At 38.6% G+C, this 23,742-nt stretch overlaps 1 protein-coding gene across 2 annotated transcripts in view; it reads right to left on the reverse strand.

The window, feature by feature from the left end:
- wwp2 (WW domain containing E3 ubiquitin protein ligase 2) overlaps nt 1-23,742 on the reverse strand; it is a 112,397-nt gene that overhangs the window by 14,779 nt on the left and 73,876 nt on the right. Inside the window, exons 11-17 of one of the 2 annotated variants that reach the window (XM_039656674.2) lie at nt 13,246-13,300; nt 11,339-11,420; nt 8,841-8,969; nt 5,944-6,022; nt 5,775-5,846; nt 4,746-4,834; nt 2,540-2,699 (exon numbers count right to left, since the gene is read on the reverse strand). In XM_039656674.2, the coding sequence (XP_039512608.2) occupies nt 2,540-2,699; nt 4,746-4,834; nt 5,775-5,846; nt 5,944-6,022; nt 8,841-8,969; nt 11,339-11,420; nt 13,246-13,300 (666 nt within the window). The remainder of the gene's footprint in view (nt 1-2,539; nt 2,700-4,745; nt 4,835-5,774; nt 5,847-5,943; nt 6,023-8,840; nt 8,970-11,338; nt 11,421-13,245; nt 13,301-23,742) is intronic. The other variant, XM_039656675.2, reaches the window with a different exon arrangement.

Here is a 23,742-nt window from a genome sequence, read left to right on the forward strand (position 1 = left end):
TTTTTCTGCAAAGGGGACAGGAAAACTGATCCGTGTTGAGGGAAGGATGAACAGGGCAATGTATCGTGTTATTTTAAGCCAAAACCTCCTTCCATCAGCAAGGGCATTGAAGATGAAATGTGGTTGGATCTTGCAGCATGACAATGATCCCAAACACACCGCCCGGGCAACGAAGGAGTGGCTCCGTAAAAAGCATTTCAAGGTCCTGGAGTGGCCTAGCCAGTCTCCAGACCTCAATCCCATAGAAAATCTTTTGAGGGAGTTGAAAGTCTGTGTTGCCCAGCGACAGTCCCGAAACATCACTGCTCTAGAGGAGATCTGCATGGAGGAATGGGCCAAAATACCAGCTACAGTGTGTGCAAACCTGGTGAAGACTTTCACCAGGTTTTGAATTTCATTGTCGAATTGTCGCCAGACGTGGTTTTTTTTTTTCCGACCGAGCACATTCGCTTCTCTGCTGAGCGAGAACATACAGAAATGGCAGTGTCCAACGCAGCAGCTGCACATACCAAAACATCTAAAGTTTGAGAGCATTTTAGCCAGGATACGGTGAATAAAAAGGTTGCCTGTATCATGAAAAGCAGTCCTTGCCATCACGGCAGCACCTCGGTGATGCACGAACATTTAAAAAGAAAGCACGTCGGACAGTTCAATAAAACGGAGTTTGACTCGCCTCGGTAAGATTTACTGTATTTTCCGCAATATAAGGCGAATTTAAAAGCCTTCAATCTCCTCAAAAAACGACAGTGTGCCTTATAATCCGGATCTTCTTATATATGGAACAATTAGTTAACAACGCCCCGCGTTATTAAATTCGCTCGCGAACTCGCGCTCGTGTCCATCTTATGCCCGCTTTGTCACACGGCCAGTTCAACCTCGTATAAATCAGGTTATGTGTGTCTCCCGCTCACGAGCGCTCACTCACACTGTCCCCGGCGCTACTCGCGCGTCACAGAAAGTTCATAAAGCGCTCCCCGTTCATAGTAACCGGGTCGTTTCACACTCTCATTCATAACAGCCAGCTGTTGCTGACGAGCCGCCGCAATATATGAGTCAGGCTGCGAAAGTTACGTGCACGCCCCAGCGCGCTCACACTAGCTAATAAACGCCTCACCAGCTCCGGCGCCGCGCACTACATTCCCTTTAGCACATCTAGTTGATGCATAACGCAAAGTCGCAAACCCAGTCAAACGTGTGACTGCAGTATCTTATGCGCCTCATAATCCGGTGCGCCCTATATATGAAAAATGTTCTAAAATAGGTCATTTATTGAAGGTGGGCCTTAAAGTGCGGAAAATAGGGCAAATAACATGGAAGTCAATACGTTTTGTTTTGGATCACCAGTAGTTAAGTTATTTTGCAACAGACAGACCACTGAATGTATCTCACAAAATGCACTTAATATTTTTGTTTACTGTTTTATTGCTGCCAAAGTGCCTGCCCCTGGTTTAGCTACAGGAAGAAAATGTTTACTTGATATTAATTTATTTTTTCTTGTAAAACAAATGTGCCTGGCCTTCATAAAAATGATAGAGTTTCTCTATTTATATATTTATGTCTATACTGACCAAGCACTCTGCCTAATTGGTTCTAGACAGGGCATTTTTTATTTACTCTTAGTATGAATCGGCCTATCAGCAGCAAAGTTCAATAAAATATGCATTTTTCATTGAAGTACCCCCTTCTTTCTTGTGTTTACTATCATTTTCCACAGAATTAAAGCAATTCATGCTAAATTTTAGAAAAATGTAATAATTATCCGATTAGTCGACTAATCGTTTCAATAGTCGGTGACTAGTCGACTATTAAAATAGTCGTTAGTTGCAGCCCTAGACCAAATACTTATTTTCCACCATAATTTATAAATAAATTCTTCAAAAATCATACAATTAGATTTCCTGGATTTTTTTCTCATTTTGTCTCTCATAGTTGAAGTGTACCTATGATGAAAATTACAGACCTCTCTCATCATTCTAAGTAGGAGAACTTCCACAATCAGTGGCTGACTAAATACTTTTTGGCCCCACTGTATATACAATGTGTATATAGATCGCAAATTGTTTAATGTAACAGCACAGAGCTCCTTTTTTTCTTTTGGAAATAAACTTTGTTGTATTATTTTCCTGTTATCACTGGGAAGCTGCTTTGAAAACAATCTGTGTTGTAAAAAGCGCTATATAAATAAATGTGACTTGACATGACTCTGGGAATAATCTCCAAAAACAACACAGACGTTCAGAGTCACACAGTCTGTGCAGAACATGCTCAAAATAAGAGAAACACAAGGGCTGAGAAAGAATTTAGGACACAGCACAGAGAATCTCTATAATATATGTTTGAGAATGTCAAACCCAGACCAGCATGGGCTCATGAAGGGTGTGAGAGAAGTTCTGGATCTTAATATAACACCAGTCACTATATCAGAACACAAGGGTTTATTATCATCATGCATGAGGTTCACACTCAACCACACACACACACACCGATGTTCAGAAATACAAAACTTCAGTTTAATGTGAAACTACTAGAGCCTTCTCACCATGGCAATGAAGCGTCCGATGAAGCGGAAGTAAGTGAGGTGGTCGGGGTTGATGGAAGAAGCAGGGTTTATCTGCAGACAGTAGTTGTTTTTACCGGCATACTCAAACAGACAGTACATGGGGTTCAACACCTCATGAGACAGCAAGAAGAACCACTCCCTACAAGACAGAGACAAAGAAGAAGAGAGTCAGTCACACAACACTCTGAATGTTGCCTTTAGCTGGTATTATAATGACACACACTCTTAAATATGCCCACATCAATGAGACAAACTGTGCTGGAACATTATGCAAGAATAAACAGTCCCTCCAGAAAAACGCGATTATGCGATCGCTGAATTCAATGCAAAATCAGCCAAAGTCCGCATATTTATGCGGGAGCCACATTTTTTCAAATACGCCGCACTTTCGCCGCATAAATTGCCGATTTCCGTGCAAAATATGCGGGGTTTGCATAATTTCATAATCCTCGCATTTTCGTTGCAAAAAAAAGTCACATGTATTTTAGCAGAAAGTTAAAAAATGTTGCTTTTGCTTCACACAAGAGCAGCCATTTCCCCCTGTTTCCATGGGAACGTTATGAAGTGACGCAATTACGCGACGCCTCACGGAGGCGATTGACATCTCACAAATCGAACTCGTATAACTGTCTGTCACACGTTCTACCGTCACATCGTTACTTAATAAACAACATAAGATATAAGAAGTGGCATCAAACAGAAATTACCCGCACACATGGGGTGTTCGAGGCGCACATATAACACTGCAGAGAGTTCAACAGGAAGCGCGCAGCTCTTAAAGGGGCCACACCTTATTTACAGTCTTACAGTCTGAAATAAAACAAGATGAGTAATTAAATATTCCCAGCACTTTCTATGATGTAGTATGCTTGCTTATCAAAGGAAATAATAAGAAATGACTCTTACATTAACAGGATGTTGGGGGAATCACTTTTTTTTCTCTTTTTCATCAAACCGCAATTTTTGCAAGTTCCCGCAATTTTTGCAAATTCCTGCAATTTCATCGCATAAAATTGCATAAATATCCCACATATTCCATCGCATTTTTAAAGAAAACGGGCCGCATAATCAATCAATTTTTGCCCGCAACAATCACAAAAAAAAAAAAACTCAGCGTTTTTCTGGAAGAACTGAATACTATTATGGTAAATGTTAAATATAAATCGCAAATTTTTTCACAAATTTTGGGAAATTACCACCACAAAATCAGTCATTTTGATCGCAAAAATCACAAAAAAAAAAAATCGTGAAATCCTTGAGGGACTGAATAAAGAAAGTTTGGAGTTTTGGATACTAACAAATTAAATTACAATTTAGATTTTACAGATACACATATAGGAATGATTTAAACAGATGTCTGCAGTAAAAGGAACATTTAATTGTTTAAATTAAACAACAACTTCATGTGAGAGTAATGGGAAAGAATAGACAATACAATACTGTTTAAAAAGCTCAGAATGTCTATTCATGCTGGAAACATCCTGGTTTTCCTTGAAAACACACCAACTCAATTATTAAAAAAAAAATAAAAAAATTGTTTTAACAAAACGTAGTTTTGAGAAGAAAGTGATATGTTGTCACAGTTTGTTTTTGCCTATAAGCCTGAAATCACTCTGAGCCACTTCAAAATAACAGCAAATCAAATGAACAGATTTACAGAAAAATGCACAAATAAGAAAGGAAACCTTTTTGTGGAATAAAACAATGGAAAAAAAATAAACACAATAAAACAAATGCAATACATTTTCTTGAGATGGACAGTGTGCACAGTGTCACATACAGTGATGAAGATGAAGACAGATTCAGCAGCACAAACACACACATTAAATCATAATCAGTCCACCAGAACCCAAGGCCTGACCTTTGACCCCAGGGGGGGGTTTGAAAAGAAGGTAAAGGGGCAAAGAGGGGACCATGATTGGGGGTGATAGGGGTGTTTGGTCACACCACAGGACGACGCAGACACCTCCAGACATCCCGTCCGTGGTTCTACCCTGTGGTAGAACAGCATGACGTAACCTACCATAGGGTAAAACCACTGACAGGACACAGGAGACAGACACAGACACAGGAAGACAACTATGAGGTCCAGACACCAAACGAGCAGTTACACCCGAAACAAGAAACATTCAGCACGAGCGGGAACATGAAGATGACCAAGAGCGAGACGTCACAGCGAACTTGCCTGGCTATTCCTCCGTAATCCAGTCCCTCCTCTCCTCTCATGATGATGTAGAGTCTCCGACGGAGGTCATACGGCTTCATGTTCATGATCTGAGACGAGACGGGAATCTCATTAGAACCTCGATACACACAATAGGGCTTGATTAAGTCTTAAAAACTGAAAAGAAAGTGTTGATCAAGGGAATGTTGCTTGTCCATCTATTCTAGAATGATACGAGCAGTTTAGCCTAAACCAACTTGGTTTGGATCTCATATTGGCCATAAATGAAAGAAAAAATGTACGGTTTGTTAGAATAGTACAATATTTGGCTGAGATGCAACTATTAGAAAATCTGAAATCTGAGAGTGCAAAAAAAAAAATCAAAATATTGAGAAAATTGCTTTTTAAGTTCTTATAACTTCATGTTCGCGATTTTGCTTATATATATATTTACGGTAGAAAATTTACAAAATATCTTCATGGAACATGATCTTTACGTAATATCCTAATTATTTTTGCCATAAAAGAAAAATTAATCATTTTGACCCATACAATGTGTTGTTAGCTATTGCCACAAATATACCCGTGTGACTTGTTACTTGTTTTTTTGGACCAGGGTCACAATTTTCCTTAAAATGAAATTGTTAAGAGGCTTTTATGGAATGAATTTAACAGATAATGTTTTGTCATTGTATTCAGACAAAAAAGTTCTTTGAGGTTGTACAAGCCAAATTCATAATGATCTATGATAATGAATTGGAGGACAAAATTGCTGTAAAAAGTTTATTGGGAACACCTCTATACAGGCGCTACTCAACAAGCCGTTTTGCAGGCATGTCATCATCATCATCATCATCATCGTGGTAACCACAAAAGCTGGCAATGGTTCTACCATCTACTTGGGCTTACGTATGAGAGTAAAAATGTGTGATCCAAGGTTTATACTGCAATCAATCTGCAACAAATGATGACAAAACTATTGCCTGCCGCCAGCGAAGACAGTTTTGGTGATTATAAAAGTTGAGCTGCACCGCATCCTTATTCACTCACCTGTTGAAATGAGTCCTCAAACAGAGTCTGTCGGGATACGGAGATCTTCACGTGACTGGGAAGCGCGTTGGACTGCATAAAGAGGTCAGAGCCCACACATTAATTTGCAGATGCTAAATGACAGACATGTTGCACTAGCATGAGCCCTGCGGTGATTTGAAGAACTCACATGACACAAGAAGCGGAACTGGTGATATTTCCACCTGAAGCTGCGGTCGTATGCTCCCGGAGACCCACCCTGTCTCGAACTAAACAGGAACACAGAAAATAAAGCCAACGCACTATGAGAACATTCTGATGTCATCCGTTCCATGAGTGTGTGGCGCTTCAGACTTTAGATCAACGCTAGCTCTTAAACCCACATGAGCAATAGAAAGGAAAACAGGATAAACTATAAGTTTACAAACGGCAGGATAAAGTCAGCCATGACACCAATTCCATAAACAGGTGAAAATGACGCATCAAACGAGACAGAATGTGTGATTCAGATCAGATAAAACACTGGCGTTTACACAGGGTAGATTTAGGGAGTCTGGTGCTGCACAGCCGTGATAACACAACACAAGATAACACAAGCAAAAGGCATTTCACTTCAATTCTGAGAGAGGGAAAGTCTGAGGAATGAAATATTTAAGACAACAAAAAGATGCATGAAAGGAACAAAGGAGATACTGAGAGAAACAAAGAAAGAAAAAAATAACACTAACAATCTGTTTGAGTATATATATACTGTATAATATTCAACAATATAATTGATCTGACTGTACTGACGCTGTTGTATGAGAACTGAACTGAGATGGACGGTGACATTTTGTGCGGAGCTGCTTTATATGAAATTAATAATAAAGTAAATAATTCATCTTTACAATGGAACTGAACCAACACTGAACTGACATCAGCCGAAATGCATCATTTTCCTGTTCATCACTGTAAAGATGCTTTTATGTATGTATAATGTATTGTATAAAGCGCTATAGAAATAAAGGTGACCTAACTGGATGTATACAAACAAATTATACACTACCAAACCAAAAGCTTGGATACAAAATTATTATTATTATTTTTTTTTTAAGAAGTCACTTTTGCTCACTAAGGCTGCATTTATCCAATCAAAAACACAGTAACATTGTGAAATAATATTACAATTTGTTTTCTATTTTACATGTTATTTACGCCTTCGATGCAAAGCTAAATACTCAGCATTGTTACTCCAGTCTTCAGTGCCACATTATTATCCCGAAATCATTTTAATAGGCTAATTTAGTGCTCAAGATTTTTTATTATTATTCACAATTTTGGGGCAATTACTATTTTTTAAAGAAACAAATGTTTCAATATTAGCCAAGGAGATTGATCAAATTAAATTGATCATAGGTGACAGTAAAGACATTTATAATGTAACAAAAGATTTCTATTGATCAAAGAATCCTAAAAAAACTTTTTACTGTAGTTTCCAAAAAAATTATTAAGCAGCAAAAACTCTTAACATTGAGAATAATAAGAACCATTTTTTTAATTATGTATTGAGCACCAAATCAGCATATTGAGAGATCATGTGACTGAAGAAAATGTTCGATAACAGTTCTTTTAAATTGAAATTTCACAATATTACTTGTTGAGCAGAAGAAAAATCTTTCAGAAATAGTAACACTTTACAATTAGGTCTCATTTGCTAACATTAGTTAACATGAACTAACTATGAAAAATATTTTTTTTCAACATTAACCTTTGTCGATGTTACTGTAGTTAAAAGAGTCGTTCACTTTTTAAAAAACTTTTGCTGGTAATTTACTCACCCCCATGTCATCCAAGATGTCCATGTCATTCTTTCTTCAGTTGAAAAGAAATTAAGGTTTTTGATAAAAACATTCCAGGATTTTTCTCCATATAATGGACTTCAATGGGAACCAAACAGTTCAAGGTCCAAATGACAGCTTCAGTGCAAACTGCAAACTGTTCAAAGGGCTTTAAACGATTCCAGACGATGAATAAGGGTCTTATCAAGCGAAATGATTGCTCGTTTTAAAAAAAATAACAAAGTTTAGGTTTTATAAGCTCAAATGGTCACCTTGCTCTGTTCTCTGTTTCTAACGAATCTTTTCGAATCTCTGTTTCTAACAAATCTGAGTCAATTCGTTCGTTATATGAACCAAATGACACGAAAATGATTTGTTTATTTTGATGAAGGAGTTCGAACAGAAGAGTCACAAACGCGGATCACGAAACAGAGCAAGGCGAGCATTTGAACTTATAAAACTTAAACTTTGTAATTTATTTATTAAATGAGCGATCGTTTCGCTTGATAAGACCCTGGATTCATTGTCTGGAATCGTTTAAATTCCTTTCAACAGTTTGCAGTTTGCACTGAAACTGTTTTTTGGACCTTGAACCATTTGGTTCCCAGTGAAGTCCATTATATGGAGAAAAATCCTGGAATGTTTTCATCAAAAACCTTAATTTCTTTTCGACTGAAGAAAGAATGACATGGACATCTCGGATGACATGGGGGTGAGTAAATTATCAGCAAAAGTTTTTTAAAAGTGAACTACTCCATTAATAAAAAAATGACCATTCATCTTAGTTCACAGTGTATTCAATATTGTAAACAAATACAACTTTTTGATTGTAATAATGTATTAGTAAATAACATTACCTAAGATGAATAAATGCTGTATAAGTATTGTTTATTGTTAGTTCATGTTAACTAATGTAGTTAACTTAAGTTAACAAACGAAACCTTTTAAATTGTTACCAAAATGTGAAACGTTTAAATAGTAGTGTACATTTAGTTTAAATAAAAATGTTGAACTTTATTCTGTGTCATAGACCTACATTGTATTGGCCAGATCTGCTCTCCTTTTCTCAAGACACACTAAAAAAGCTCATGTATGTGGAAGTGAAACCCCCGCAGACGGAAGGTTCTATGAACCCCTTTCACCATCAGGTCCTTGATCTACTGTGTGTGTGTGTGTGTGTGGGTGTGTGTGTGTCTCTCGCAGTGCACTCCTCCTGCCTTCACATGCAATCAAAGCAAGCACTCTAAACTATAGCGTGTGTGATGTTTACCCTGACTCAAAGCCCGGTCGAGGGTCTTTAAAGGTGGTGGTGCGAGAATTGTGGTCCACAAAGTATCGCACCCCCTCTGCAGTGTACTTCATCTCCCAGCCGGGCGGCAGGGGCGGCTCCTGGATCATCCTGCAAACGGAGGAGGGCAGTGAGAGCAGCGCACCCTGCTGGACGCTACACACACAAGACTGGGGGGGGGGCTCAACTATAGAGTAACATGCGTTTTTTCGGAACAATCTAAAACGCAATGTACAAATAAACAAAATGCAAAAATCAAAAAAATGAGCAAACAAATAAACAATGTTTTGCAGCTTAAGTGGATGAGTTTGATAATGCGTGGTTTTCACTGGGTCTCTATCAAAGGACTGATAAGAACATACCAGTGTGGGTGAGCAAGCAACTAGACAAAGCTACCTAACGAAGTAATGCTGCTTTTCCCAGTCGTTTTACAGAGCCAGGCATTAAAAGCGTGATCCACACAGCATGTGTAAACTAAATGGCCGGCGTCAGTTTGACTGATGTAAGGCCATTAAGAGCAGTTCATATGTTACGCTATATTTAGCTGTGGGCAAATCTGAAATTGGAAAAAGTTTTTGAAAACAGATTTATGCTTGTGGATATATGCCGCTCATTTTAACAGCCCGGAAACTACAAACGCGACCTTGTTTCCAAGTCAGACCAGAGCTGGCCCTTTTAGCCAACTCTTGCCCACTTTCCTGATAAGAAGCATTACAGCCATTTTTTTTTTCTTTGGCACACATGTCGTGACATTATTATTTAGTGTCAGTATTTGAGATGTCATATGTCAATAACAATGTCTCACATTGATCAAAGCATGTTGCATGGAGAATTCAGATTTTTAGCTACCTACCATTAGTAACTTGTATTGCTAACCAGTGTTGTAGTCGAGACCACCTCACTCGAGTCCGAGTCGACACCGAGACCAGAGAGAGTCGAGTCCGAGTCAAGACCGAGTCCATAGAGAGTCAAGTCCGAGACCAGAGACGGTCGAGTCCGAGTCGACACCGAGACCAGAGAGAGTCGAGTCCGAGTCAAGATCGAGACCAGAGACGGTCGAGTCCGAGTCGAGACCGAGACCAGTGAGGGTTGATTACCTAATTTACTTTTATTTACTTAGAGAAATCCTTTTTTTTTTTTTTTTTTTTTACTGAATTTACTTAGAGTTTAAAAAATATGATCAGTTTAGGGTAAAAAGGCCACATAGTAGGTGGTGTTAAAAGTAATTTTATTACAATTTGCCATGCGCAGTTGCGCACTAGAAAAATCACCAATCACTGGCCGTGTCAATCAATTTAAAGAAATATTTTATTAACATACATTAATAATCATGAAAAATATTTTGAATTGAACTCGAGTGGACTCGGGAATAAGTCCGAGTCCTAAAAAAAAAAAAAATGTTCGAGTACGAGTCAATTCCGAGTCCAAATGGACACGAGTCCATGACAAGACCAAGACCATTAAAATATGGTCTCGAGACCGAGTCCGAGTCTCGAGTACTACAACACTGTTGCTAACTATATTTTCTAAAGGGTAACTTAACTGAATTATTAGCAGTTTTAAAGTCACTTCCCCAAACTGGTAAACTGACGCTTGACCAAAACACACACACTATTTAAAGGGTTAGTTCACCCAAAAATGAAAATTAAGTCCTTAATTACTCACCCCCATGCTGTACCAACCCCGTAAGACCTTCGTTCGTCTTCGGAACACAAATGAAGATATTTTTGATTAAATTTGAGAGCTGTATAACTACCACATTGGCTCCTAAGGGACTGCCTCTTGACGGCCCAGAAAGTCAATGAAGAAAATGTTTAAATATCCCAAGTGACTACCGTGGCTCAACTATATGTTTATCAAGCGACGCGAATACTTTTTGTGCGAAAAAACAAACAAAAATAACGAGTTTATTCGACTATTTCTTTTCTTCCTTGAAGGCCAGAACGAGACTTCCTTATAGATTTCCACGACGCATGCGCGAGAATTGCGATCTGAAGTAGTGTAAGCTGGTGTGAGCAGATCGCAAATCTCGCGCATGCGTCGTGGAAATCTATGGAAGTCTCGTTCTGGCCTACAAGGAAGAAAAGAAATAGTCGAATAAACTCGTTATTTTTGTTTGTTTTTTCGCACAAAAAGTATTCGCGTCGCTTGATAAACATATAGTTGAGCCACGGTAGTCACTTGGGATATTTAAACATTTTCTTCATTGACTTTCTGGGCCGTCAAGAGGCAGTCCTTTAGGAGCCAATGTGGTAGTTATACAGCTCTCAAATTTAATTAAAAATATCTTCATTTGTGTTCCGAAGACGAACGAAGGTCTTACGGGGTTGGTACAGCATGGGGGTGAGTAATTAATGACTTAATTTTCATTTTTGGGTGAACTAACCCTTTAACACCCACTGACTGGAGTCTGACGAACTCCACTGGAATCTACAGATGACTTGCTATGTATGTATCATGTGACAGGAGGACGTGATTACCCTTGGGTTCGAGGGTCCTCCCACTGCGTGGTTCGGGTGTTGTGATTGACATAGTACACTCTTCCGTTGTCCTGGCGTTTCTCTAAAAGAGAAAAGAGAGTACATTTAGAAGTTCGTTGCACAGATGTTTTGCATTCATAATGGTTGCAAACTTACTTTAAGCTTAAAAGTCAGTCTGTGTATGTGGTGGTTATGCAGTAATTATGCATTACAAAAGTTAATGTACAGTGATGCAATAGCGTTATTGGGAGCAATTGCTTAGAGAAGATACATTGAGCATTCATATTAAACTGCTCATTAAAGGAACTGTTCATCTAAAAATTAAATCTGTCATTATTTCCTCACCTTAATGGTTACAAACACTTATACCATTTCCCTTTTTTTACAAATAACTACTATTTACTCAATTAAAGCCGTTTTTCTACAACTAATTTCCCCCATCTTGATGGATTGGGTTCCTTATCATATTGAAAAATCCACAAAAGTAATGTAATCTCCCCATGGGATGATGATGGGTAAGACGGTGTCAAATCTGACAGAGCTGACTGAAAACTCACGAGTGCGTGGGGCATCTCGCTAGTGCACGCTCCAACATACCTTCTCGCATCTCACTTCAGCTCTCAAATGAGTTTAACGAGAAACCTTCATGATTTCAAAAGCAAAAAAGAAAAGAGAAAATCCGCTGGCCAATTCCTTTTCAACACAGAGAGAAGTGTGTGCGTCCCGTACCCCTCACCCCCTCATCCACTCTTGGTCTGACATCTTGTTTTCATTAACAGTGGTTTGTGGAGCACACAGTAGCCCTCACATTACTGCACACACAACACTCTCTCTTTCTGCCTTTGCGTCTTTAACCCCCTCCTCACCCAGAGTTCCCAGCGCCGGTTCACAGTTATATTCCTGAACTCTACTATACTTCTGAAAAAAGAAACCACCGGTTTTGACAGAAATAATAATTGAAATATTTTGTTTTTCAGCCACAGATAAGGATAAAGATATATTTTTAATTTTAAGTGTAAGATAAAATACCATTGATTTGAATTACATCATTAAAATGTTATCATGGTAACACTTTACGATAAGGTTCGTTAGTTAACATTAGTTAACTACATTAGTTAATATGAACTAATAATGAATAGCACATATACAGCATTTGTTAATCTTTGTTAATGTTATTTTCAACATTTACTAATACTTGATTAAAATCTTGTTAACATTAGTTAAACTAACATAAACAAATGCAGTAACAAATGTATTGCTCATGGTTAGTCCATGTTAGTAAATACATTAACTAATGTTAACTAATGAAGCTTATTGTAAAGTGTTACCGTTATCATTAGAGTAATAATTATAATGAATTTTATTGCACATGTCTCTAATGAAACACAATGTTTTGCATAATTAGCACTAAACTGTATTCTTGAAAACCAGTTTCCTACAGTGTGCAAGTCTCATGTCTATAATCGTATCACTCGCGTCCAAAGAATACTTCATTTATTTAATAACAGCCTCATTTTGTGGGGTTCATTTAGTGGCTGACTGTACATTAATCGTTACTATTAAATGCATGTACACAGCTGCTTTGTGAGGGAATGGTTGCTTATTTCTTTTCCCGTTTTGGGCTATGTTCAACTGTTAAATCATAATATGCTATGCGTTACGTAAAAAGAAATACATAGAACACCTGTAAGTTATTTCACTCGATAGCTATTGTTTCCTGTGATGTGATCCACCAAATTCTACAATTTATCAGTAGATACAATGCTACAAAAGTATGAATAATGGAAAAAAACAACTTAGGCCAAGCTGATTATAGGTCTCTCTCTACTACTAAAGTTAACGTGAATTAAAAAAAACAACTCATAAGAGAGACCTCACCTGAAGATAAAGCATGAGTGATGACTTACCCCATCCTGGAGGAAGAGCACCGAGCGGGTCATTCTCCACTGCGACTCCAGACGGCTGTGAGGGACAAACAGAGAGAGAGAATGGAGTTAGCACACTTTCTGAACCCCTCTCACAAACCAGAAATCCAAATAAACTACCAACAGCAGGATAGACAAATTACAGCAGTACTGCAAAAGCCCCAGTGGGACAAGGTGCTGACTCTAAGAGGGCTATGAACCCAACAGATCACAGAGTTTGCCTACACTTCTCAGAACGGAGACTGGCAGAGGTGTTCAAGTGCCGTCCAAATGCTACATGCCCGCTACTGGCAGCAGACGACACACACACACGCATGCAGTGTTCCAGTGATCTCACTGGCTGCTGGAAAACCCCACCCTGTCTCCATCCGCCCAATGGCGACCCCACCCATGCCTCGTCCTCTTCTAGCGGAGCTGTGAAATACACAGGGAGGCGCGATGTCTGAGCACACTGAAGTGAACATTCATGAGCGCTCCAGATGGCCCAGCCCCCCACCGGACAAAAGCACCTTTATTCACCCACCGAGGCCATGTTTACTCGGAGCGCACATGTGTGTGTGTTTGGCACCAAAAACATCCAGCCAGTGTGTGTGCTTTAGGCATAATTATAAATGAAAAACAGACAAACACACTCTGTGGGCATGTTTGTGAATTTAACGCGGTCTAAAAACGCATAGAGCAGATTTAAAAACGTTCATTTCTTTTAAGATAACATTATAAAGCTAAATGAATAGCAGGTTTTTAAAACTCCAGGCTAAATCCAAATATTTGAATGCACGCGAAACTACCCAACGTCATGAAACCCATGTGCTTTTTGAGAGAATTTCTACTTTTCAATAATCAATTTTCAACTTTGAATTTTCAACACAAAATTCAGGTTATCACTTTCAGATGGTCCCATATGGTGTTCCTGTATGGACAGTGTATAAAACAGGGTGTTAGGGGGTCTGTAAATAAAACCATATTATTATAATATTTATGGTAACAGTGTCCTTATTACATATACGTTACATGTACTGAAAAACAAATATGTTCATGATATGTAATCTCAACTTTTGTTCTTTTGTCAAATCAACTTAAATAATTTATGTGGTTCAGATAACATGATATTTTGAGTTTCTGATGATTAAATCAATCTCCATTGTATTAACTCAATTTTTCTATTTCAATGAACTTAAAATTTTAAGGCAACCAGGTCACTTCATTTTTTTAAGTTAAACCAACAATATTTTTTATTACTGAGTTAGTAAGTAATAAATTATGCATAATTGCATGCAACTAATCCTCAACCAAACCCTAAAGTACATGTTGTTAATTAATATTACTCAGTACTTATATATATATGAAGAGTTCAGATGCAAAAGCCTCTAAATGCCATTTGAAATTTTCTTCTTGAATGATGATTTTTATCAAACTTGTATATTTAAGTTCAGTAATTTCACTTAAATAACAATTAAGAGGTAATCATCATTGCCATTTAAGTGAAATCACTGAACTTAAATATATAAGCTTGATAAAAAGGGTCATTCTAGAAGAAAATTTCAAATGGCACTTAGAGGCTTTTGCATATATATATATATATATATATAAATAAATAAATAAACTATAATGATATATAATGATATAGATATAATTAAATTGACATAATTTGACATTATACATATATTTTCTAAAGATTAATGATGGTTACTTATATTTTATAGTTATATTTTATGTTTCTCTTCATGTTTATATAACTTAAATGCAACCTAATGATGAGTAGAAAAAAAGGATACAGTACATGTAAATATATTCCAGATAATATTGTATGCATTTCTAACAATTTTAACTGTTCAAATGGGTCTTTAAACATGATTATCGTTCGGTGTTCCTGGTCTATGTCCGTTCACTGACCACATTACCGCAAATTATAGGCCTATACACAGAGTAAGTGTGATTGCAAATTCAAAAGATAAAGAGAAAAGTGAGCGTGCATTTTAAAATAAGCCCAACCTTGCCTGCCCCGTGTTATCGGTAATATCATAGTGAACATTTCCTCACCGTGACATTCCTATCAAACCCTAGAGTAATGCTCTCAACAGAGTCACAGTTTCAAGGGAATCAACCATAAAGTCTTCAGTACTGTACTTCAGTACTTCAGTCTCTGCTGGTATATTAGCACTTTAACATCTAATCGCTTCACCTTTAAAAAAAAGTGTTAATGTTGCTATATAGGTAGAAAAATAAAGGATCTCTGAGGGGAAAATCCTCTTTCTTCAGTTTACTCTAGCTTGAGAAAAGCACTAAAAATGCAACGACCACTAAAGAATCATGAGGGTTTTGCCATTTTCCTATGGGCCTTACAGTGTCATTACATTCATTTTAAACTCCAGAGGCGTTCCTATGGTTGCAGCCAAAAACTCTGACTAAGCAACGTTTCTCACAATAGCTATTTCAACGTTGTTTGACTCTTTTTCAAGCAAGTTATTTCATCACTTGAGGCGTATCTGAAAGCCCACATCTTCATTTATGAATCATTACCAGCTGTGTGCCTTAGTTGGGCTAAAGATGGTCAAAAATGAGGGGGATGTTAAAAACTAGTGTGTGTCTGTATGCCCCACCCTCAGCACTTTCTATGACTAAAAAAGGTAGGAAAAAAATGAAAGAAAAGCATGACATCATCTTCACTCCCTCTGCACGACCATTAGATCCAAACCAACCCTCAAAGAAACAGAGAGAGAGAGAAAGAAAAGTGATGGCTTGGAGAAAGAGAGTGTGAGCAAATACTGCACATAAAAAAAGAAGACAGAACAAAACAGAATAACTCTCAATGGTTCAATGTCCATGCAATTGGCAACAGAATAAAAACTTTCCTTTCTCTTAAAGGAACAGTTTATCCCCCAAATTAATTCCGCCACGAGTCAGGGTGGCGCCATATTTAGACATATGACATATGTTTGTCAGGAATGAAAATGAGGCATTGAGGGACATAAGTACAATGCGTTCAATAGATTGTACTGTTTGTTATGCTGACATTTTTTTTTTACTTCATAAAACAGTTTTGAAAGTTGAGAGTTTTGAAAATGACATGATCTAGTACCGTAATACAGTATGCACCATGTAAAAACAGAAGTCTATCCCTCTAAAATTGTTGAATTAGCTTTGTATCATATATTCTATATTTACACAAGCAACCGTTTTTTCATCTTTTATTTATATTACAAGTAAACTTCTTGCAAGTTGAAATAGTGTGCGTGACTTTTCTAGTTTATATTGGGCTTTAAATTTTGACTTTAAGCAATAATTCCATTGATCTTTGCAATGTAAGTGAATCAATCAAAACTAACTTTAACTTTAAACAATAACTTTATTCTAGAGCAGCTGTAAAGCCAACATAATCTGTTACTTTAATTTCCTATCATCACTGTAAAGCTGAACAATCTACATCATTACAAGCGCTATATAAATTACTTGACTTTGACTTGACCGAAGATGAAAGAACCCAGACAGCAAACTGACATTGAATCAACGTGGAAACGACGTCTCTCATGACATTGAAACAACGTTGATTTGCTCATCGAATTAACGTTGAACCAACGTCAGACGCGGCATTCTTCAAAGCTAAATGAAATCGAAAATTGGTTTGCTTTCATAACGTTGAAACAACGCGTTGATTTCAAGTTGATTTTCCGTTAGTTTTGAAAGAATGACGCGTCTGACGTTGGTTCAACGTTAATTCGATGAGCAAAACAATGTCAGATCAACGTTGTTTCGATGTCATATTTCCACGTTGATTCAATGTCAGTTTGCTATCTGGGAAGGTCTTATGGGGTTGGTACAGCATGGGGGTGAGTAATTAATGACTTAATTTTCATTTCATTTTTGGGTGAACTAACCCTTTAAAAACACCCACAACCCAGGCTATGTGAAACCCAGGCTATGATGTTATAATGAAACAGCGTGAGGTAAGCTGGGTCAGCTCCTGCAGAATACATTCTGTTGTTTTCCACAGAATGAAAATACATATTAACAGCGGTCAAGCTCAAAAACACAGTCCTTGCAACTTGTACACAATATTCCAAACCTTACGGTAGCTTTAAAAAGACCCATATTTAATTCATTATTCATCTTCTGATCCTCCGAAGCTCCTTTTTGGAGATTGAGAGACATGATCAATACTATTGTTGCTCAGAAAATCTGTCTTAAGATTCTAAAAACAATAAGCACAACAACTGTATGTATATACACACACACACACACAGGTCTATATAATGTGTAAGCATAAGGAACTACAGTGCAAGCTGAGGCCCGAAAGCGCCTTTTAAATGATACAATTCTCTCAGGAGAACCTAACGAGCTGCAATTAGCACACAAAAAGCCCAGTGTGTTGTGTGTGACGTGAGCCGAGGGCAATAGAGTGAGCTGTGTTGTGTCAATGGCAGCGTCCTGTGTTCTCGTACTCGACTGCACACTGCCGGGGCATGTAATGTTGGAATCAGCTGTCACATTTGACACTCATGTGAGAATGAAACCAAAGGGCTCATGAATAAATGCTGTGAACTACCACGTAAACTTCATAACATGATCATTCATTGGCAAAAGTAGAAACAGAAGCGCTTCTTTAGTAGCATATAGGTGCTTTTACACAGACTGCATTTAAAGCTGCAGTTCGTAGCTTTTTTGGGGTTCCAAAATACATATTTGAGAAAATACATAACCATCTGCTTGTCTTAGCTCGATTCAAAGCGGTAAGCTTGTAATAATGTTTTTAATTCCAGCGGTACTGGTGGATTTCTGCGGGAGATTCGAGCATGTCTTTGCGTCATTCCGTCACATCTGTATACATGAAGGAGTCTCAGCTAGGAGGCTATATTGCGTGTGAGGATGTTGGAGGTGGAGATTTATAGCCTTTTCTCACAGCAATTATTATAATTAAATGTATTAATTTGATGGCAGATCCAGAAAGGTTCAAACGATAATCACAAATGACAACAGATTCACCCGCTGTAAAATGCAAAAGACTTCGTTCGGAGTTGCTACAGGAAAAAAGAGACTGCAACCGGCCCATGCGAAAACAAGGATACATATCGGAGGAACATTACATGTAGTAACGCAATGCTGACGTTGTTGACATTAACAATTTGAGAACAAAGTATAATTTGCATGGTTTTGTGCGATATGATAACTTATAAGCGATTTTTAGATTCAATCAGCGCGATTTACTGCAATGTCAGAACCAGAACCTCTCTATTTGTCATCTCGACTTCATGCCGCTCATAACACCTATCACACAAGATCAAATAATTTGATTAAATTTAGTGACATTTACTGAACGCCAGTATCCACACCGGCGTGGTGACTGACAGCCTCACACTCTCCTAAAACATTGTGTTCATCCACGCTGTGCCGTGTCGAGGGTGTTGACGTACAACTCGCGTAAAGTTGATAATTCCAATTGCAGATTTCGAACAGAGATGGCGACAAAGAGGAAAAAGCTGGACTGCAGCTTTAATACTGCTCAAAGGTGGCAATGTTACGGACACAGTAACGTTGTTAAATATTAGGTTACACTTCATTTCGATAGTCACTTTAGATGTTCTACTAATTATAAGTAACTTTTAAACTACATGTCAACTAACTCTCATTAGAGTATTAGTATATTATAGTAGACTGTCAGTAGACTGTTAGGTTATGGTTAGGTGTTAGACTTTGGGTTAGGAGAATAAGTTTACTTGTAGTCGCCAAGTTACTTATAGTCAGTTGAATAACCAACAAAATAAAGTGTTAGAAGATATTAAGCTGACAGCCTACTAATACTTTAATGACAGTTAGTTGACATGTAGTTGAAAAGTTACTTATAGTTAGTAGAATGTCTAAAGTGGACTATCGAAATAAAGTGTTACCAAATATTAAGAAAATTTAAAATAACTGTTTTCCATTTGAATATATTTTAAAATGTAATTAATTCGTGTGATCAAAGCTGAATTTCCAGCATCATGGGCTTGACACAATAGCCTGGTTCTACCAGACTCTCGTACATACATTTCATTTGTACAGAGAGTCTGGCCTCCCTCAATTGAGAAACGTTTCCTTCCTTGTAGGCAGGTTCACTATTAAAGTTCAAATCTATTGGATCTGCCCAGAGTCACTCACGATCTGCCATAGCCAATCGCTAATGTGTGGTCGTGAGTGACGTATGTCATGCGCCGAAACAACCATAGACAGTAAAAGAAACAACAAGTCCGAACTCCGAATGATCAGAGGATTATGTTTACAATAGGATTTCAGTCAACGAGAGCTGCAGGTTTTGTTAATCTAGGAACAATTATTAATTCGAAATGTATATTTGACATGAAGGACAGTGATTATTCAGTCAATGGTCGAAGCTGTGTCTAATCATTACAAATACGCCGCTGTGGTCGTTTCTGATCTGCCTCAAATGCTGTAGCAGCTACAGTGAATGATCAGTCTGTCTCTATCTGCAGATGTGTAATAAACAACAATTTTTCATATTACGTATTTTTGTTTCTTAATTACCTTAATTATGGTCTTCAAAGTATGTGTTTGTACATTTTTATATGGCATTTAGTTGTTTTTTTTTATTCAAACAACTTAACCATTGACATCTAAAACTGAAAATCAAATATAGTCTCCAAAGTATGGGTTTTCAAATTTTTATTTATGACAATTATTATTATTTTTTTTAATCACAACCAATTTGTATGATTTACAACATGTAAAACTGACACACCAACCTCCTGCACGAGTACACAAAGGGGCTCAAATGTTCATCACAAGAATCAGTAAATTTACTGTTGGGAATATGAGCGACTGACATGACTCCTGAGCGGATCTTCAACAATAGTTTAGCAGCCAGGACTCGGGGCTTCCGAACACCGCGAACACCAGGCTTAAGTCCAAAATGTCACGGTCATTGTGCACGAGCTGCCCAGCACAAACTTCCAACCTTTCTGCCTCCTTCACTTGGTCCTCCGTTGTGCAACAAGAGGTGAGACGACAACAATCCGGCTTTAAATTCTGTATATTCGTCAGTTTCTTTTCCAACAACGGACCGAATAGCTTTTCTCACGTCTTTCTCTGCTGCCATTACTGCACTCAAACTGACGCACTACATCAACGTCATCGTTCTCAGCCACTCCCTCTATTCGCTGATTGGTCCTACAAAAAATTGATTTCTGGAAACCTAAGGATATGGAGCGGTCCCAGACGCAGTACTGAAGGAAAATGAAATTGAGCGGAAGTGCGTAGGCGGGCGCAGCCAGGCTATTGACACAAAGCTGTCAGCACCGAAGCTGTCGCTCCGCCCTTTGCAGGGCCGTGCAGAAAGAAGCGCCGCTCTCAAATGCTGCCGGAACCTGTGGCTGTTGCGATGCAATTAATAGAATCCCTTCAAGCCTCGCCCTCCCTAACCCCAGTCAAAACTCTGATCGCCCCGTCATCAGTCAAATACGTGGGGGATTTACACGCGCTGCCTGTCAGCGCTACGTGTCTTGAGTTTGGCCCGAATGACTCGAAAGTCATCCTCAAACCTATACATGGCTATGTTCCCAAAGTGATTGGCACTCCATTCAGAACACATGAATGACAGGCTTTATAACCTGGAAGTTCCTAGCCTGGTTCAACCAGACTCTAGTTCATTTCATTTCCACATAGAGTCTGGAACCGCTCCATTGAAAAACGTTTCCTTCCTTGTAGGCGGGTTCACTATTAAAGTTCAAATCTATTGGATCTGCCCAAAGTCACTCACGATCTGCCATAGCCAATCGCTAACGGGGTGTCGTGAGTGACGTATGTCACGCGCCGAAATGGCTGGAAACAACAAGTCCGAATGATCAGAGGATTATGTTTACAATAGGATTTCAGTCAACGAGCGCCGCAGGTTTTGTTAATCTAGGAACAATTATTAATTCGAAATGTATATTTGACATGAAGGACAGTGATTATTCAGTCAACGGTGTTAGCTGTGTCTAATCATTACAAATACGCCGCTGTGGTCGTTTCTGATCTGCCGCAAATGCTGTAGCAGCTACAGTGAATGATCAGTCTGTCTCTATCTGCAGATGTGTAATAAACAACAATTTTTCATATTACGTCTTATTGTTTCTTAATTACCTTAATTATGGTCTTCAAAGTATGTGTTTGTACATTTTTATGTGGCATTTAGTTTTTTTTATTAAACAAATCAACCATTGCCATCTAAAACTGAAAATCAAATATCTTCAAAGTATGGTTTTTCACATTTTTATTTATGACAATTATTTTTAAAAAATCACAACCAATTTGTATGATTTACAACATGTAAAACTGACACACCAACCTCCTGAACGAGTGCACAAAGGGGCCCAAAATGTTCTATTCATCACAAGAATCAGTAAATATACAGTTGGGAATATGAGCGACTGACATGACTCCTGAGCGGATCTTCAACAATAGTTTAGCAGCCAGGACTCGGGGCTTCCGAACACCGCGAACACCAGGCTAAACCGTCCGTCCAAAATGTCACGGTCATCGTGCACGAACTGCCCAGCACAAACTTCCAAACTTTCTGCCTCCTTCACTTGGTCCTCCGTTGTGCAACAAGAGGTGAGACGACAACAATCCGGCTTTAAATTCTGTATATTCGGCAGTTTCTTTACCAACAACGGACCGAATAGCTTTTCTCACGTCTTTCTCCGCTGCCATTACTGAACTCAAACTGACGCGCTTACATCAACGTCATCTTTCTCAGCCACTCCCTCTATTCGCTGATTGGTCCTACAAAAAATAGATTTCTGGAAACCTAAGGATATGGAGCGATCCCAGACGTAGTTACTGAAGTAAAATGAAATTGGGCGGAAGTGCGTAGGAGGGCGCAGCCAGGGTAGGAAGTTCCAGCCCTGCAGGTGAAACTGCTGTCAGTCTAAGTGAGAGGTCAGTTCTGCCCTGGTATAGACCTTATTCAGAGCAGCGCCATGACAGGTATGAAAGTGAGGCTGTGAGGGATAGACTTACCATGTTTCCAATGGCATCCATCCGCTGTAAAAAGCTGAATAAAGTGGCTAGATTACTTACAATTTTCCACAGCTTATATTGTCGGGAGTTTTTTGTCAACTAAACTTTCTTGGAAAGATATTTTTCCAGTGTTTCGTGAGCAGAACAAAACGAAAATACATTAAATAATAGTACAGCCCATTGAACAGATGCATGCCTATCCCTCACAGCCTCGCTGTCATTCTCATTAAAAATCAAAGATGGCGCTGCCGTGAATAAGGCGTATTATCGTGCGCAGGCCACTCTCATTTGATTTAGCTCTTCTGGTTGAGCTGCACTGTATCAGGTCATGTGCTATATGCTTATACATTGACCGCCGTGTCCGCTCTGTATTCCCTGTGAGCGCTTATAAATATGCGCTTATATACACGCGTTTACTACATGTGCTTATTCCCGCTTATCCGGGATCCCTGGATTTCTTGGGATTCATGAAGTGGATGCTGGCGCACACGGTGTTGTCAAAGGGTTCCTGTAGCGTAAGCTAAACTTACACAATAAGAGAGAACCTCCCGTAAAAGACTGAATCGGTTACCTAACGTAACCTCAGTTCTCTCTCTAGATGAGGGAATGAGTATTGCGTAACCTGCCGTGCTCGCGCCACAAGCGCTACTTTCGATTCAGTCGATGAAAACCAGAAAACAGCCTCCGAGCCCTGCTTATATACGCTAAGCCACGCCCATTCTGGTGGGCCATGACGCAGTGAGGGCTAGGGTTGGGTATCGAAAATCGAGTATCGATTTGGAACCGGGACTAACTTTTCGTTTTTCCCGGAATCGTTCAAAAGTTAAAATTTCGATTGCTAGTTTCGATATTCACAGTCCGCCGAGCGGAAGAAGAAACCGCTGAACAACACCAACGGAGAAGCGTCTACCAGAAGTGATGGCATAACCGCGCAAATCGAAAATGAGTAGCTTACGTCGGCAGTCCAAAGTGTCGCTTCCTTTTTCTAAAAATAACGAAATCTCGGCAAAATGCAAAATTTGTGACAAAAGGAGTATTTGTGACAGGAGTATTTCCTTCAGAAAGACCGTTGGTTAGCAAGGTTAGCTAAACTTTTTTGACCCTGCCTCTTAAAAGAATCAGAATCGAGAATCGTTAGGAACCGGAATCGAAACAAGCAATCGGAATCGGAATCGTTCAAATTCAAACGAGACCCAACCCTAGTGAGGGCACGAGCGCCCTTGATTGGACGTGACGTCACGTCAGGCTAGTGTTGCTTTCGTCGACAAAAATTATGACTAAATATCGTGGTCAACAAACCTTTATCACGTGACGAAAATGAGACAAGACGCAACGTAAATGCTGGTCATGTGACAATGACTATAATTAAATGCATTTTGCAATATTGTTGACAAATAAACACAAGACTAAATGTGGTTTACAAAATAAAAACTATGCTAAAAAGTCTCTTCATTTCCGTTGACCAAAATGAGACGAAATGTTATTTAA

The sequence above is a fragment of the Pimephales promelas genome, chromosome 25 (assembly GCF_988280905.1).
Source record: "Pimephales promelas chromosome 25, fPimPro1.hap1.1, whole genome shotgun sequence".
Classification (NCBI taxonomy): domain Eukaryota; kingdom Metazoa; phylum Chordata; class Actinopteri; order Cypriniformes; family Leuciscidae; genus Pimephales; species Pimephales promelas.